Consider the following 18,546-nt stretch of genomic DNA (forward strand, 5'->3'; position numbering starts at 1 on the left):
GCCATATTCCGCCATTTAGTCATTTACTCATTTATTTAGTCATTTCCGGTTACTTAGTAGTTGTTTTTCTACGTTGCGTTACATTCGTATAACTCGTCTCTCGCCTCTCAATATCAATAACTTATAGCTTTATAGAAACATAGTCTCTTTCCTCAAGTAATCGCTTGTTTAAGAAATCATGGTATCTCAGCCGACTGGACGGTTACCCCTATACCAAAATTTATTTGAAGTAACAACACCCTTAACCCAGTACTTAGAGCATCTCCAATGCCCTGGTTCTTTGTTCTTAGCACTGTTCATATGGGCCCGTACTGTCACATGTGCTTAAGCAACTCTTTGCAGATTTAGCTCCAACCATGAGTTCTTAGTTCTTAATACTATTCATCTGATCCCACAATACCATTATATTAGTAATATTTTTTTATTTTCATATTGATTTAAATTTAAATGCTAATTCAATACCTAAATTTTTAAATCAGTTGATGAATGCGAGAAAAAAAAATAATTTCTTATGCTAAGAACTCTAAAAGTAAAACTCTTTATATAAGAACTAATTCTTATTTTTAAGAACTAAGAACTCCACGTCAGCCCCCTCCAATAGTTAAGAACTCAGTTCTTAGCTCAAAAATAAGAAATAAGAGTTTTGGATTGGAGATATCCTTAAATGTTAGCTACCATTGAAGCATAAGGATGTATGATGACATCCATTATGGATAGAATATGAATTGCTATATACTCACACTCCACACCAAGTCTCAAATATCATTTATCCCAAGCAGTAGAAAGTGCTGTCAAGGCCCTCCAAAGTTGCATGAGGACACTTGAGGTTTAGGACAACATATTCCCATAAAAAATAAGACAACATATGTCTATTACATTTTATAATTAAGATTTAAATTTTTCTAAAGCCATTTTGTATTAAGTGCATTTTTACATAACTTCTACATGTAATTTTGTTGACAAAAAAAAAAGGCAAAATCGGTACTTACAATATTACATCATTTTCATGAAAATATTGAACAGAGCTAATCCCAACACTCATCAGAAGTTTGATAAGGATTGAGTAAAACAGGAACAGGCTAAATGATGGCTAAGTTCATCATTGAAAAGAAATCTCATGAAAGAAAGCCCCTCAATAAATGATATGGATAGAAAGAAAAAAAAAACAAAAGAAACAAAGTTATAATCTACACTATGAATACACTCCATGTTCACAAAGAAACATTTGAAAGATCAATAAGTCATGGGACAGGAATGATTTACAAGCACGCCCTTTTTGAGTAATACAGACCTGGAATCAGTCTCTACAAAGTCTATGAAGAACATACTGGATATTTTACTCTATTCGATCCAACGAGTAACTCCATCTTCGCCAACAGTTGCCAAAATCTCAATGCGTACATTCAAAACAGCCTGACATTTGTATTTATAAGAGGAAACACAGAGATAAACAAAATCAGTTTGCAGAAATTTAGTAAACCAAATTATCAACTTAAACATTATCATAGCCATCTGATGAAGGTGGATACAACAACAATGAAGCAACTCAAATTAAGGTATGCATAATGTAATGTGATGATGACCCACTTGACCCGATGAAAGATACTACTGGTTGACAACAAGAATGCCTTGTCAGGACATGACTTCTATTCCTAGGAAAAATCTAAAGCATCGATAATCTAGAGCAAAGCACAATGATCTACATAAAATACACAAAATTTTAAGTTTACACTGAAATTTCTTCATGCCAATTGAATTTCAAGACTACATAATGAGACCTTAGAATCCATCTTTTAAACCTCTTGCTTATATGAAGGATGAGAACAGCTTTGAGGAAAATATGTCAGAAAAATGATGCGGTAAAAGAAAAACCCATTTTGGAAAAAGCACAACACAATATGCTGCCAAATAGAACCTTTTGAAATTATTTACCAGATGTCAGGGAAACCATTTGAATCTCAAACTGTAGGTATCAAATATGGATCAGAACAGAATTATATGAAGATAACAAAGAACTTACCGATGGGTTTCTGCAATTCACCAGTCTACATTCTTGCAAGGAACCTTCTAGTGTCCAATTTTCCCAAACATCAAAGCTATGACTAGCAAACACAAACTCCATTCTTCTATTGATCTGTAAAATGACATTTATGACCAAATTAAAGGCATCAATATTAATAGCAATGCATATATAAACAGTAGAGGGATCCATATATCCAAATCTTCAACTTTCAGCTAAAATATACAACCCAGAAACAGCAATATAGCATACAACAACATAACGAAATCTATGATGTAATTCAGAAACTGTGTACATTATAAAATAGCTACCTGCAATAGTTTTCCACCAGCAGCAAGAGATCGCAAACCAATTGTGTCCTGAAGCAAATGCATGAACATTCAAATATCAACTAGTTAGCATCAAACTCGAGTAAAAATTAAGACACCTTAAATTACTTTTTGAAATATATGCTGGAAATAAACTACTAGGATAAGTACAAAGTTCCTTTTAAACGAACCTTGCTTCTGAAGATGATGAGAAACTGTGCAGCAGGGTCTCTTTTAGACACATTTGACAAGGAATCCAGGATCCAACCGCCACCTTTAACTCTTTGCCTTGAGACATGAAGTTCTGGACGGTCTTTTGCATACAGAGCTATAACATATCCATCTCTCAGAAGTTCAGTACAGTTTCCATTAAGCCTTGTGCCTGACTTTAGAACTTGGGTGGCAATTGGTTCTTGCATATATTCTACTGGAGTTTTTCTGCTTCTTGAGTTTTCAGAACTGGAGCTGGAAGCTTGATCAGTGCCACTCATAGCAGCATCATCTCTCCGAGATGTGCCTTCTTTCTCCAGTGTAGAAGGATCTTCTGATTTTAGTTGGGACTTCTGACGGGTATGCCTCTTTTTGGCCTTTTTACCTGATCTGCTTCGTCGACCTTCAGATCGAGCAGAGGTACTCTGAGTCAAACTTGACACCTGATGCTGGGATGAAGACTCTTTCACTTGATTACCTTCTTTCTTTTGGGAGCTTTCAGGACTTACATGAACATCATCCATTTGCTCTCTAACAATAATCTGTAGAGCATTATCTTTGTATGGTTGATCGGATTGTTCGTTTTCATCATCCACTTCACTCTCTTCTTCCATGTCAGACAAGGCATTCTGTGGAATAATTCCATCAATGAAGAATGTCTGTAATATCGATATAGCTTTCTCCCTTATCTCCATCCAGACCTCTTCACTGTAATCTGCACTTCGTGGAAGTATCAACACATTAGGCATCTCCTTAACCTGATGCAAACACAGAACAAAGTACATAAACATCATTAGGCATCTCCTTAACCTGGTGTGCCTCTTCACTGTAAACTCTCATTATAGTACCCTAGACAGACTAATAAATATATGATTGAGTAGTAAAAGAATAACAAATTATATGGACAAACTTTTGCAAAACCTATACTTATCTTCATAATAAATTTTCTCATTGATTCCATTCTTGCTGTTCTTCGAAAGAATTATCAAATTCCAAAATACAACAATGCTATTTGATAACTTTTACAAGGAAACCTTTCATCCTGATTATTGTTTCCATTCCAAAATCAATTTAAAGTAGGTCTTGTTTCTCGAGTACTACGATCATCTGCCCTAGACCATTATCATTATTTACAGTATTCTTTTCCTGGATGGGAACAGGGTGCCATTTTTTATTGTTCATCATGACATGAAGACTGCTTAAATCATGAATGTACCCACCACAGACATAGTGTTGTTCAATATGAGAAGTCAAATGCTTTCATACACAAATGCAAGGAGGCATGGATATAAATATAATAACAACAACTGCAGGAATGTGCATAAGAACAGACATGTCCTGGTTTAAAATTGGCTATCACCTGATAGGGAAAATAAAAGACGTAGTTAATGATCCTAGAGAATAATTTTGTTCTATTGACACAAGTAAAACTTCCTCTCAGACATTCTACTATCAAAGCAAGGGGACAACAATTTGAGCAAAAAATAATGGGAAACCATTTCTAATAGTCAGACTGTCAGAGTGAGGGTGAGAATCGATCAGAAATTAGGACGCTTTGTCAATGCCTGTATCATACCATGTAAATTAAAGAATTAAAAACCTAAAATTACCATACCCATGCTTCCATCCATTGGGGCCCTTCTGCACCATCCAAAGCAACGCCAGCTAAGGTTCCATCGATCAAGAGCTGCTTTACAGCACAATCATCCAAAAGCTGAGTACTACCCGTGTTTACAAGAAAAGCACCTGCAGTAAAACGGGTACTTATTCATGAATAGAATTCAGACCACAATAACTAAAATATGCAAAGGAAAATCCCTAAAATATAAACAAGTGCATACCGGGCTTTACATGTTGAAGACTTTCGGCATTAAGAAGCTGCATTGTTTCATTTGTTAAAGCACAATGGAGTGATATAAGGTCACTCGTGGCAAGTAAATCATTAAGAGTATCCATTCTTCGGGCTGCTGGAGGGAAGTTTATTTTTCCGCTTCCCTGTAAATACAAGTTAGGCACAATTACAGTAGCTAGTCAGCTATATAGGATTAGTATTTGGAACCATGAAAAGTACTCAAATAGAAGTCCTTGGTTGAAGTCATGCTAAACTGCTAATTACTTCCAATGTTCGATACAAACAGAAAATGCGAGTCAAAAGAGCACTCTATGGAAGATACAATTAGAATTTGAAGCAAGCTTTATCTTAAGTAAACCCCTCAACTGAATCAAACTAGTAATAGTAATAAAGTTAACATTTTTCACAATAATTGGAAGTATCTAATTCTCACTAAATTACCCAGAATGAGGATTTACATCAACAAACCATGAACACTCACAATTTGCAAGTTAATCATTAACCCCAAAATTCGAAACACCAACCATTCATTCGAATCATGAAATGAAACATGTAAAGTAAAACACCAATTGCCATTTCAAATTTGGAAAAACAAAAACCAGTGATTGAATTTGAAGAAGGTTACCGAGTGAACATCGAAATAGAGAACGCTCATTCTGAAAGCCAAGCTACGAGTGGCCAAAGCCCTAGCGGAAGCAGATCTACCGACGATCCCAAGCACGAGGCCGCGACACCGTCGCATCCCGCGGCAGAGGGGCTGAACGGAGCCAAGCCAGCCGGAGGACGACAGAGAGTGACGAGAGAGCAGGTGCGTGCGGCGGAGAAGGCCGAGGAACAGCGCCATGACGGTGTCAGCGATCTCATCGGCGCGTGAGGTGTCGACGTGAACGAGGCGGAGGCCGAGGTCAGCAGCGAGGGAAGAGTCGACGGCGCGGTCGGAGGAGCCGAGGCAGAGGACGAGGTGGTAAGGGCGGAGACGGCGCTGGGCGGCGCGTGGAAGGTAGGCGAGGGAGTGGAGGAGGACAGCGGCGGCGGACTCGATCTTGCCATCGGAGAGACGGCTGAGAGGGACGTGCTCGACGGCGGCGACGCCGGTGAGGGATTCGAGCTCGAGGGAGCAATCTTCGACGCAGTTTAGGGTAACCACTAAGGGTAGTGGTGGCTCAGTGTTGTTACGGTGAGGCATTGCTGCACACGATTTGATCTCTTCTCTTGTTGTGTTTGCCTCCTCAGTTTACTTTATACTCATGCTACTGCTAAGCCTTCTTCTTCTACCTTTGGGTTTGCCCAAGTTGTAGGAAGGGGAGTTAACAAAACCAAAGGGGTTTTATCTTTTATGGCATGGTAATTGGTAAAAAAAGAATAATGTTTTTGTTAACATCTCTTTTTCCATTTTCAATTTAGATAAATAAATAGTTTGAGAGAAAAAAGAAATTAGTAATATGATATATGATGTGACAGAAAATGCAGAGAGATAGATTAAAAAATGTGTGAAAATGAGATGGGTGAGAAAGTGAAGTGTGAATGAAATTAATGCATTTTTTTGTGTGGTTGATAAGTGTTATCCTGCTCGTGATGTTGCGACAATCTCTAAAGAATGGATTTTTCGCAGTTCGATTTTGTAAATTTATTTTTATGAGAATTTAGCTTACAACTAAACCAACACTTTATTGATGAAATGCGATGAATTTTAATTAGACAACCATGCAAATTTGTTTTTGGGAAAAATTTACATCTAGTGTTCCGTATGTCAATTTTATCAAGTTTTGTATTCAATGGCAAATGAACTTTATTTCTAAAAATAAATGATATTATTAAGACTTAACCATTAAATTTTAAAAAAATTAGATACATGTTACTACATGATTGGAAAATTTGATAGAACTCCTGTTATATAAAAACAGATATGAGTTTTACCAAATCACCACAAAAGAGGTGTTGTCCCTCAATAAAAACTTCCGATCCCCTGCTGTAAATGCCCTAATCCAAGATCAACCCATGAATGTATTAATTGATGAAGAATTGTTTCTAATCTAAATTGAGAAGGACCACAGTACTAACTTTGGCGTCAGTGAAGCTTTGTGGCTGATTGTACCAACGTTTTTCTTCATCTTTGTGTTGATCGAATGTTCCCGGTTGATCATTTTGGGCTACTAATGTGAACCAGTCAATATGCCGTTTTGGCCATCATATAGCTGTGTACGTGCTTATTTTTGGGCAGCTTCTCAAGATAAAATTGATATACATCTTGGGGAGGACATTGACTGGTTATAATTAAGGTTGATTTGTTTCAACATGAAGCTTGTCAAGTGGTGGTTAAAGGTACTATATTTTACGATGGCCAAATATGTCGAGGTGAATTAGTGGCTTATCTATACGTTGGGGCGATTGATGTGCAATGTTTGAAATTAGGGTGGAAATAAGCCAAGCTAAGCTAGGTTTCTGTAGCCCAAGCCCGGTTTGCATTCTTTTTTTGTGGCCCAAATCTGGCATGTGATCTTTTACCAAGCCGAATTTTAATGCTTGGTTTGGCCTGTTATAAGGTCTGACCTGATTTACAAGCCTACTTAACAAGCCGAACTAGGTCTGACATTTTATATTATGAATAAAAATAATATTATATAAGAAAGTAGGCTTATAAGCCAAACTAGGTCTGACATTTTTAGTTAATCAAACATTTTAAAAAGTCTAGGCCCAACCTTTTTAATAAACAAGTCAAACTAGACTAGACCTGCCAAGTCGTAGGTCCTTAACAAGCCGTTTGGCTTACTTCAATACAACTATACAAATTTGCCGCATTTTACTTTCTTTTACTTTCTTGCACTTTATTTTGCAGTCATTTATTTATTCAAGCTTTTAGTCCTTTAACATTTATGCACTTTATTTATTCTGCTTTCAGTCATTTAAGTATTTTATTCATCCATTTTAGTTGTTCCCTTAGTTAGTCCAACCTATTTCATCACCCATCCCTCAATGTCAAACACTAAGCTTTACGAAGTGGCGCCTTAGGAACCTGCATCGATAAACATAATATCTTCCTCGAGTAATCTCTTGATTAAGGAACTGTTATGTTGGCTTCTCACAATCCGACTCACACGGCTACCTTAGACATATTTATTTGCAACCAATAGTTATATATAATTTTGACAATAAAATTTATTTGTGCAGAACAAGTTTGAGGAAGAGATGAGTCAATCCTCAACAGAGGTTGACTCCTTCACTACTGTGAAACTATTACTTGACACAGCGGGTGGGGAGCGCAAGAGACGAATATATGGTGCAGGTTACATGTCTGCGAGTTAAAACCCATGTCGCTTTCCTAACACACGAGCCAACATGAGCTTCTCATTCGTAGTCTCATAATCCATAGATGCCCCTTGACTTTCAACAGATGTTTTGCAAGATAATGGATGACAATCTTATGCTCCAAGAGAGGTTGAGCCTAGGCACAAACAAAGCATATTAGTTCAAAGTACGCAGCCTTAAAAGCGAAGCTTGTGGAGTTGAAGGCGTAACAAGATAGGGGTGCTTTTACTTCTGTTGTTGTTGATGCTAATATTCTTATTGCACTTACGAGGAGGAGTAGGGGTAAAAAAAAATCAAATTTACCGACCACCTAGCCCGTCGATACTTTTGTGTTTAAAAATATCGAGAAATTACAGAGGATTGTGACCATCAGAATAATACCCATGGCTAAGACCGTGGGTAAGTTGCTGGCAGCTCAAGCCATAAGTGTATTACCCATGGCTTAAGCTGTCAAAAAGTTACCGATGACTTTCCCTAAGCCATTGGTATCAAATTACTAACGAGCTAAATATTGACAGATTTTTGTCCTTCGGTTGACTGTTGGTAAGGTCCCATAATGTCCTATTACCGACGATTTTAAGTGTTATCAAAAGCTATTAGTTGTCGGTAAATGACGATTTTCTTATATTGTCTTATAGAAAAATGTTACTCCTCTTACTTTATTTTAGAAATGATATTTTAGAGGACATCCGTTGATGCTAAAATGAAAAAAATAACTAAGTTATGGAGTTAAGAGAGATTTCTGTGGTTCAGACTTGGATTGGAGGTTAAAAGAGATTCAATACGAGTTCACTTTGAATTGAAGTAAGAGTTTGAGTATAAATAAAAGGGTAAGTTGAATACCCAATTTATGGGCTAGATTGAAAGTTCAATTAAATGAATGATTAATTTAAGAGTCATTATCTATATATAGATACAATTCAGAAGTTTTTACTAGCACTGAATGGATGACGTGCCCCCTTCATATGCAAAGATGGATTTAACTTAATAGTTTGTTAGATTTTCTGGTGTGGACACGTGGATTCACAAATTTTGTTCGCAGTATGGGGTGATGGATATGCTACGTGTGAATGCTATGATGACTTGATGACTTCATCCATTTTTATAAATTAAGATAAATTAAGATGTTCATGAGGGTAGTAAATGGGTGTTGTTATGGGATTGGATGCATGGAAACTTCTATATAGATGAGCTCTTGGCTGATGTTCATTGGGGTTAGTAATTGTGCATGTATTCCACGTGTTTCCTTGCATGTTGAGGTTGGACTTTTTTCTGATCCATGTTATGAAAGCATTATAATAGGAAAAATAAAATAATAGGAAAAATAAAATAACCAGATTATGAGGGACACGTTGTGATTCTGAGAAGGATTTTGGTTACATGTCCGCGTATGAAGGTGGTAGTGCATTATAGGTGTTATAATGAAAATGTTGAAAACATTAAGACGGTGAAAGAATGTGTTCTACTTTTGTCAGAAGAGTTGAAGCAGAGTCAAGAATATTACTGACACTGTGTATGTGAAATGAAGAAATTGTGGTACAATTGTGAAATTATGCATGAGATTCAAATTATAGTTTCCCGCTGAAGCCAGTCAAGTGTTCTATAAATAGCAAGGAGCTGGATGGATTGAGCACATCAAGTTCACAGCAAACATATATAATTCTGTAGGCTCTCATATAAGTGTGATTTTGGTGTTGATGGCAAAGATGTTTCAGGTTGGTGATGAGGTTTCGAAATTTTCCCAGGAGAAGGAAGATTGGAAGATTACGGTGAAAGTGATTAGGAAGTGGTTGGCTGAAGGATTCGAAGGTTCTAATGATATTCATGCACCCTTAATGTCCCTCCATATGAATTTTCACTCTGTTTAGGCTTATGTGTTTGCTTCATTTTTTAAAATATGAAGTCCATCTCTCATAATTATAATATGTTCCAGAATGAAATTATAGCTAACAAATTGGCTAAAATTGAGGTCGTATTTTTTTCTTCACATGGTTTAAATCAAAACTCTATCACCAAATGGATTCTGAAGTCTACACACATCTAAATGCATATGGTTAAGCATTTTATTGTACCATCAAGATATCTACTGAGCATGTCCAATATGAGCAGGTTGCCCTAATGCTTTCAGGGATGGGATCATCGAGTGATGTTTTCAGAATGGTAAGAATTACTCACTGTCACGGACTACAGTACAGACTCATTTATTTGTTTAGGTTTGTTTACTCCACTAAGGCACATGAATTACTGCATTCTCAATCATAGAACTGTTTCCTCTCATTTAGAAAGTGAATTAGTATTGTTTCCTCTTCCTCTCAATTATATTTACCCTGTATTTGTTGTCACTACTTGAATGACTAAATGCTTCTCACAAGCCTTATTAGCTATTAGTAAAAATTGGGAAAGAAAGATAAGACATCTTAAGTCAGTTTTCTTAGTGGCTTTTCTCATTTATATAAATTGGAAACAAAGACCTTAAATATCTTAATGCTTCTCACCGGTCTCTTATTCTCGCAGGCATCTTCTACATGGTAGATGGCAAGCAAGAATTGCCTGTGTTGCTGGTAACAAAGACCTTTTCGTAAGCACCATTGCAAGTTAGTCCCCAATGTTCTTTATGATTGGATCAGTTAATTTGCTTCAAGTTTCTTTGTTGTGTTTAGTTATAGTGAAAATTTGTGTTGTCCAGAAAAAGAAACCAGAAAATTGTGTTTTTGTTGTCCTAACTCCTAACATTCTTTGAGTGGTAGATTTCGAGTTGAATTCATGTGAAATTTGCTCCTTTTATTGGTGCTCTAGCTGGAAAAAGAGGCCTTAATATTTCTTGATTCTCTAATGTGTCACTCTTGACCTTGCTTTTGATGACAGACCATCTTCTTAAGTTCCTGATCTTTCTACAGCCAGTATAGTCATTTTTGGCATAGAGTCTTTATCTATAAGTGCTGAGGGAAATCTTGACTTTTTTTGCTTGCCTGAAGAACAACTCTCATCAGCTTCAACAAAGGATTAAAATTGTTGAGCTAGACAAATTTTCTCAAGGCCTGGTGTTGAAGAGAATATAAGCTTTGACCCTCACTTCATGGTTTGGTCACGGATAGAGAGGTCACAAGGTCCAAGTCAGGTTATGATCATGGAGGTTGCTGGGTTCTATGTTCAGGATAAGGTCATTAGGTGTAAAGCTATGCAGGCACAAATCTAGCACTCTAAAGAATAATGGAATTTGGAAATAGGTTGTTTTTACACTTCATCTTATTAAAACCTTTTATTAGACTCTCTCTCTGCTTCAAATTTGTAACTTCCTAAATGCATGTGATGATGTACTGGAAACTTACTATGATTGAGTCTTTTGCATCACTAATTTTTTCTATAATGCCTAGACATGGTTGATTCATCAGTTATATATTGTATTGGTGAGCTTATAGTGTATGTCTATTACCGACATCTTTTATGAGATACTCTTTGAGCCAATTTGAAATTGTTGTGGATTCTGTGAATCCAAGTCGTTTATGTTCTTCAATATTATCAAAATGAATAATCACGGTTGAAGTTACTTTTTTTGTTTTTATGGTTTTTATTTAATGAACTTATTTTGCTGTAATATACCTTAAATCATGGGTGCCAATATCAAAGGTTAAGGACTTAAGGGCAGAGTTGCACCTGACCTTTGTTAGGGGAGAAATTTACTTCTTTTCCCTAAATTAAATCATAATTTATATTTATTTATGTTTAAAGAAAAATTTAATAGAAGTTAAACACTTTTTTATTTTTTTATGTTTAAATTAGGTTAAAAAGTTTTCAACGGTGAGGAATATTCTACATGACAATGCTTTCATGTTAAAATAGGGAGGAATAATTTATTTGATGAATGCTCTGACGGGGAGGAACATTTTACATTAAATTATTTTCATGTACAAATTAATAGAAACACAAATTTTAATAAAATTTCACAACTTTAATTTCATGTTAAAAGTGCATTGTATAATAATATAGTCCACTTTAATTTTTCTACAAATTACAGGGTAAAAGGTCTTACGTGGAGTAACGTTTTACAAGAAAATATTTTCGTGTTAAAAAAAATTCATAGGGCATTTTCATAATTTCTTATTAATAAAAGAAATAATTGCATGTATATAAAACTATGAAAATTTGATGGTGAAACATGTAGTACGAGAATGTAAAAATAGTAATATTATTTATAATTAATTTTTTACAATTAAAAGGTCAGTCGGTATGGGTATTTTACATGAAAATATTTCATATTATAACTAATATAAAAATAAACATGTCAGAATGTGAAGATCATGCCAATTTACTACATCATAACTTATAGTTTCTTGATGGACATAATTTTGAAAGACAAACAATGTTCAACACAATACTGATGTTAGTATAAATGTTGATGCATGAGTTTGGGCTTAGTCAGGTATAAATAGTAAGTTAACAATGTAACATAAGCAAGACAAGGTCGTGGGTTGTTTCTCAAGTGTGACAGGTGTGCGGCGGGCTTATGGAGTGGAAGTTGTAGCCATTTTTCACGCTTTATATTGTACACTTATTCCATTAGGTTTTTTTTTTTGGAAAACACATATTCCATAAGGTTGATCAAGCAATTATGATAGTTAAGTGTTTCATATTTACAATAATATAGAACATGATAATTAACAAACCATTAACGGTTATGGTGCTCGTGCATAGCACGGGTACAAAATCTAGCTTGGAATTGTTATCCTGCAACGCTTCCAGATCTAAAAATATTAGGTTAGCCTATAATACGTATTTTCATAATCTTTTAAATAATTGAGGAATAAACTTACATAAAAACATTAAATTTGGATAGTGAAAATATGTTATGGAGAGATTAGAAAATATGAACATATCACATCGACATTTATTTAGGTTTAATTATATTGTCAAAAGCTCACACGAGGGTGAACAATTTACATGAAAATTATTTTATGTTAAAACTAATAAAAAATAAATTTTAAAATAATGTAAGTACTTTTTTCATATCTTTTCAAAAAATTAGAAGTAAGTATATATAAAAGCATGAAAATTGATAGTGAAAATTATGATGATTAAAAAATATTCATGTAAAAATATAGTCTATATTTATTTGTGTTTAAACCTTAAATTGAAGAAAAAACCCTCACACGGGGAGGAACATGTTACATGAAATAATTTGTTAATATTTATAAAAAAAATTAATACAACTTAAACACCTTTTTATTTTTTATGAATAAATTATAGGTAAAAAGTTTTCACGATGAGGTATATTATACATGAAAATACTTTCATTTTAAAACGGGGAAGAACATTTTACAAGAACGGGGAGAAAAAATCACAGAAGAAATTAAACATCGGTGAAGAACCCAGTGGCAATGTGGTCTTAGAAGATCCAGTTCGGAACATTTTCAATGTCCATTTTAATTATCACAAAGGTCAACCAATTTTCAGTGACAATATTACAAAACTGAGGGAAGACCATGTAATGCAAAGAACTTTTGATTATTCGATTTATTTAACAAGAAAATTTTATAGTTAACAAATTTTTTGATGTGAATCTCAATCAAATTCAATATAGAATTCGATCTGGTCAAGTTGTGTTTGATATTGCAGATCCAGTACTTCTAAGGGCTAATATGGTATCTGATGACAAAGGGAATGACAGGATAATTCATTTAATTAGCAATGATAAATCTACTGATGAAGATGAAGGTGAAATAGATGGGTGTTATATCAATTAATTAGTAGTAATATGTCAATCATATTTGCTTAAAACAAAACATTATACATATACCTGTGCTTTATTAATTTGTACAAGTTTATGTAGTGAATTAATATACTTTTTTTTTGAACGTGTAGTGAATTAATATACTTTTTTTGACATAATAGTGAATTAATATACTTACTCGTGAGTTATAACAATTTTTTTTTTTTAATTTCCTATCTAGACATATGCAATATTATATAGTGTAGAAAATTTTAATCTACACTGATGGACTTAATTCCACTTTGGGCCCCTGATGTTTCACAAATGTGCGGTTTGCATCCACTGTGTTTAAAAGGTGAGATCAACATCCCTCATGATTCCGGAAGGATCTATTGATGCCCTTCCGTTAAGATACGTTAGTTGACTAAAACGGAACTCGCTGACAGTGCATTTATTATATATATATTTTTTAAAACAGAATTATGAAATTCATTAATTCTGAAAAGACAAATTAGTGACGGAAATAATCCGTTACAAACTTAATTAACTTCGTCACAAAATTGATCTTCATCTTCTCAACTGAACCTCTCAAAAGTCAAAACAAAACATCAAACACCATAAGTAGGAGAAGATTGAGAGAAGAGGATGGGAAAAGGATGCTATCAATGCAGAGAAGGGGGCGACATTAGTTTTTGCCATCAAACGCCCCTTCCTTTATCATTTAATTCTTCATCCATGTGCTTCTTCATCAAAAAAGTAGAAGAGGTTGTGGATCTGGGTCTGGAAGGAGAAGAAGAAGTTAACCAAGAGAGGCTAAGAAGAGGTTGTGCAACCGCAACCGCGTTATTTCTTCTAACAAGCTGATCTGTACACCTCCGTCGCGGCGCTCGGGGTTGGACCGTCGGGGATGAGCAGCGACGGAGGTGGAGAAGAAGGGGCGAGCTGTCAGGACTGACTGATGTGGTTCTGGATCGGGCTCGACCATTGAACTCCGATCTGGGTTCGAACGGTGCGGTGGAGGCCGGAGTACGACGTCACGCGGGGATGATCGACGGTTGAAGTACCCAAACCCCATCATCTTCTCCTTTCGATCAACCTCGACCCACCCACCAGATCTCCAGCGAGATGTGAAGAAATTAAGCTCTCATCTTGGGAAGGAGAGCAGTAAACCTTCATCTTCTCCTTCCTTCAAGAATCGTTCTTAATCTCCATTAATCGATTAAGCTTTTGAGAAAGTTAATGGGTGAGAGCTATTACAGTTAATTGCATGTTTCATAGTTTATTGTTCTATTGTTAGAGGGCTGCTGCGGGCTATTGACATCGGGTACTGTTGCGGGTGATTTTGTGTTTATAGTTGAAGTGTTTAGTACTCTTAAATTAACTCTAGAGTACAAGGAGTTTGACTTGGAGATCTAGGCTTGGTACCTGGTTTGTGTTGGAAAGAAAGATTGGAAGAGAAGCATATTAAAGGAATTGATTTTTACATCAGTTGCAAATTTGGGTTTGTGTTCAAAGAAGTAGAATCTGGGTTTTATGGGTGGGGGTTGCAAATATGGGTTTTTTTTTATGATGAAGTATTGTTGATGATGTTGATAAGGATGAAGAAAATGCAATTAATTACTTTCAGTTCCGTTTAGTCAACTGACGGAACTTAACGGAAGGGCACAGGGGATGCAAACCGCACATTTGTGAAACATCAAGGGCCCAAAATGGAATTAAGCCAAATAATTATTATGTCTTCAATTATCAAAAAAAAAAAAAAAAAAATATAGTATTTTAACATTTAAAAAAAAAATCCATTGTATAATTATCCCGTGCATAGCACGGGCATCAAGTCTAGTTTTGAAGAAGGTTCAATTCAAAAGCCAAGATTGAAGAAGCAATCCAACGACTGAGTAGAAGGTCCAACCTGAAGAGTGAAGACCAAATAAAAACTTCATTCGAGGTTGACGAGTTCAAGGAGTATAGTGTGAAATAATGACAATTACTCACTGTCAATCCGTTACAACTCTGTTGACCATCCAAACAAGTCAAAATCCAATTTTTTTTTTTGAAACTAACTTCATTCAATTAAGAAAAAAACAGAGCCTCATTGATTCAATGGAACTAGTGGACTTGCCATTGCTAGGGAGAAAATTTACTTGGTTCAGGCCTAATGGCACTTCCATGAGCCGTTTGGATCGCTGCCTTGTCTCCGTAGAATGGCTAGAACGTTGGCCTCATAGTGTTCAACAGGTGTTGGAACGTGAATTTTCAGATCATTGCCCCATTGTGGTAAAACTGATGAACCAGGAATGGGGCCCTAAACCCTTTAGGGTGCTCAATTGCTGGCATATGGACTCAAGGTTTCGTGGGTTTGTGGTGGACAATTGGAAATATATTTCAGTTCAAGGGGATGGTGCTTTTGTACTAAAAGAAAAGATAAAGAGGATGAAAATTATGTTGAAGAAGTGGAATTTTGAGATCTTTGGAGATTTGAACCTGAAGAGGAAGTAGATTATTGTGAAAATGAATGAGTTTTATCAAAAAGCAGAGGAACAACAGCTCTCTCCAGAGGAATGTCGTGAGAGATCGCAACTTTTATCAGAGTACTGGAGGATTACAAATTTAAATGAGTCACTTTTGTGTCAGAAGTCGAGGGTTCACTGGCTGAGAGAAGGGGATACAAATTCTAAATTTTTTCACTTTGTTGTTAATTGGAAGAGGAGGGTCAATGCATTAAAAGGCTTGAATATGAATGGTGTATGGGTGGAAGATCCCTCTGCTGTGAAAGAAGCAGTGGGAAGCTTTTTTGAACAGAAATATAAGGAGCAAGACGGAGAAGCACCAAATCTGGACGTAGTTCCTTTCCGGTCTCTTTCTGAATTGGATAATGAGATTTTGACAGCGGAATTTGAGGAAGAAGAAATCAGAGCTGTTGTTTGGGAGTGTGATGGTAATAGAAGCCCCGGGCTAGATGGGTATAATTTCAAATTTATAAAGGAGTTTTGGGACTTGTTGAAGGAAGATGTCAAGCGGCTTCTTGATGAATTTCATGCTTCTGGGAGGTGGCCTAGAGGGACTAATTCATCTTTCATCGCGCTTATTCCGAAAGTAGATTCCCCTCAAAATTTAAATGAGTTCAGACCCATCTCGTTGGTTGGATGTCTATATAAAATTGTCACAATAATTCTAGCTGCAAGAATCAAAGGGGTGCTGTCAAAAGTGATTGATGAAAATCAGTATGCATTTCTTGGAGGCCAAAGTATGTTAGATAGCGTGGTTGTTGCAAATGAGGCCGTCCATGAAGCAAAGAGAAGGAAAATTCCCACTATTGTTCTTAAAGTGGATTTTGAGAAAGCTTACGATTCCATCCGGTGGATATTTCTAATTTACATGATGAGAAGGCTCAACTTCTCTGAGAAGTGGATTAGGTGGGTGGGTTGTGGGTTGTCTTGAATCATCATATGTGTCAGTACTTGTCAATGGAAGTCCTTGTCTTGAATCATCATATGTGTCAGTACTTGTCAATGGAAGTCCATCTGGGGAATTTAAAATGGAAAAAAGGGTGAGACAAGGTGACCCTCGGGCACCGTTTCTATTTTTAATTGTGGCGGAAGATTTGAGCGGGATCTTAAAACAAGCTACTGCCACAGCAAACTTCAAGCCTCTTAAGATTGGTAGGGGAGATCCGGTGGAAGTGGCTTTACTTCAGTTTGCGGATGATGCGTTGTTCGTGGGAGAAGCTAATATGCATAATGTTCCAAGTATTGAAGTGTATCTTACGTTACTTCGAGCTAGTGTCAGGTATGAAAATTAATTTTTTTAAAAGCAAGATTGCTGGAATTTCTGTGGATGCAGGGGTGGTAAATAGATTTGCTGCATTTTTAAACTGCCGTGTGATGACCGTCCCTTTTGTGTATTTGGGTCTCCCTATTGGGAGTAATCCGAGGAGGTTATCTACATGGGATCCCATAATTTTGAAGCTGAAGAGAAGATTGTCAAGTTGGAAAGGAAAACAATTATCTTTCGGAGGAAGGTTGTGCTTGGTGAAGAGCGTTCTATCTGCTCTCCCTTTGTACTTTATTTCCTTCTTTAAGCTGCCGAAAGGAGTCATTAAAGCCTGTAACCAGATAATGGCTAGGTTCTTCTGGGGTGGTTCAGATGAGGAGCGCAAGATTGCGTGGGTTAGCTGGTCGAAAGTTTGTAGACCGAAATTGGAGGGAGGACTAGGGATTAAAGACCTAGAAAGCTTTAACATTGCTCTCCTTGGGAAGTGGCGTTGGTGCCTGCTACACGACCATGACCAGCTGTGGTGTCGAATTCTAATAGCAAAATACGGTGAAGGGCATGGGAGGAATGTTTCTGCGTGGTGGAAGGACCTGATTGCTTCTTGTGCAGATCCTGCTACTGGCTCTTTGTTTGCAACTGGAGTGAGTACCCTGTTCTGGGATGTGCACGGATACAGCATACAAAGCATGGGATATGATAATAAGTTGATTTGGGATCTCAAATGGTCAGGGATTTTGGAAGGGGACTTACTGGTTCAATGTGGTGAATTACAACATTTAATTTCTTATTTTGTGCCTATGAGGGGAAGGAGGGATAGTTGGACTTGGATAAAGGAAAATGATGGGAGGTATTCTGTGAGCTCGGGATATGATATAATTGTGGGTAGTAACTCTGAATTTGAAGAGGATGCTTTTAAAGTTCTTTGGAAAATTCCGGGTCCCTCTAATGCGATTTCAGTGGGGTGGAAGGTGCTAATTAATCGGATTCAATCTAAGGAGAATTTAGCTAAAAGGAATGTTCCTCTGACTGATTTGCTATGTCCTCTTTGCTCCTCTGAAACTGAGTCTTCTGCTCATTTATTTTTTAGCTGCGTGAATAGCTGGCAGGTCTGGTCTTTGATTGCTAAATGGTTAGGATTGTCACTGGTTCTACCTAGTAATCCTAAAGACCACTTATATCAGTTTTCTTCCTGTTCTAGCCCAGGTTTCAGGAGTGGGTTGTCACTTATCTGGCTTGCTGTAGTGTGGCGCATTTGGATTGGTAGAAATGGGAGGATTTTCAGGGAAGAAGTGTTTGATGTAGAATCTGTTTTTGAGTTGTCAAGGCGAAAAGCATGGGAACATGCACTGTATGAATGGTACAGGGAACCTAT

At 36.4% G+C, this 18,546-nt stretch overlaps 1 protein-coding gene across 1 annotated transcript; it reads right to left on the bottom strand.

Annotated features, from left to right (window-relative positions):
- Positions 1-1,077: 1,077 nt before the first annotated feature.
- Positions 1,078-5,673, bottom strand: LOC130728294 (C-terminal binding protein AN). The gene is made up of 7 exons (XM_057579723.1): positions 5,016-5,673; positions 4,380-4,533; positions 4,154-4,284; positions 2,520-3,296; positions 2,332-2,379; positions 2,021-2,134; positions 1,078-1,413 (listed from the first exon to the last, which is right to left on the bottom strand). Exons 1-7 carry the CDS (start codon positions 5,574-5,576, stop codon positions 1,342-1,344), a joined length of 1,857 nt encoding a protein of 618 aa, XP_057435706.1. The 5' UTR covers positions 5,577-5,673; the 3' UTR covers positions 1,078-1,341.
- Between the last annotated feature and the right edge of the window lie 12,873 nt (positions 5,674-18,546).

Source organism: Lotus japonicus, chromosome 1 (genome assembly GCF_012489685.1).
Source record: "Lotus japonicus ecotype B-129 chromosome 1, LjGifu_v1.2".
Taxonomy (NCBI): Eukaryota; Viridiplantae; Streptophyta; class Magnoliopsida; order Fabales; family Fabaceae; genus Lotus; species Lotus japonicus.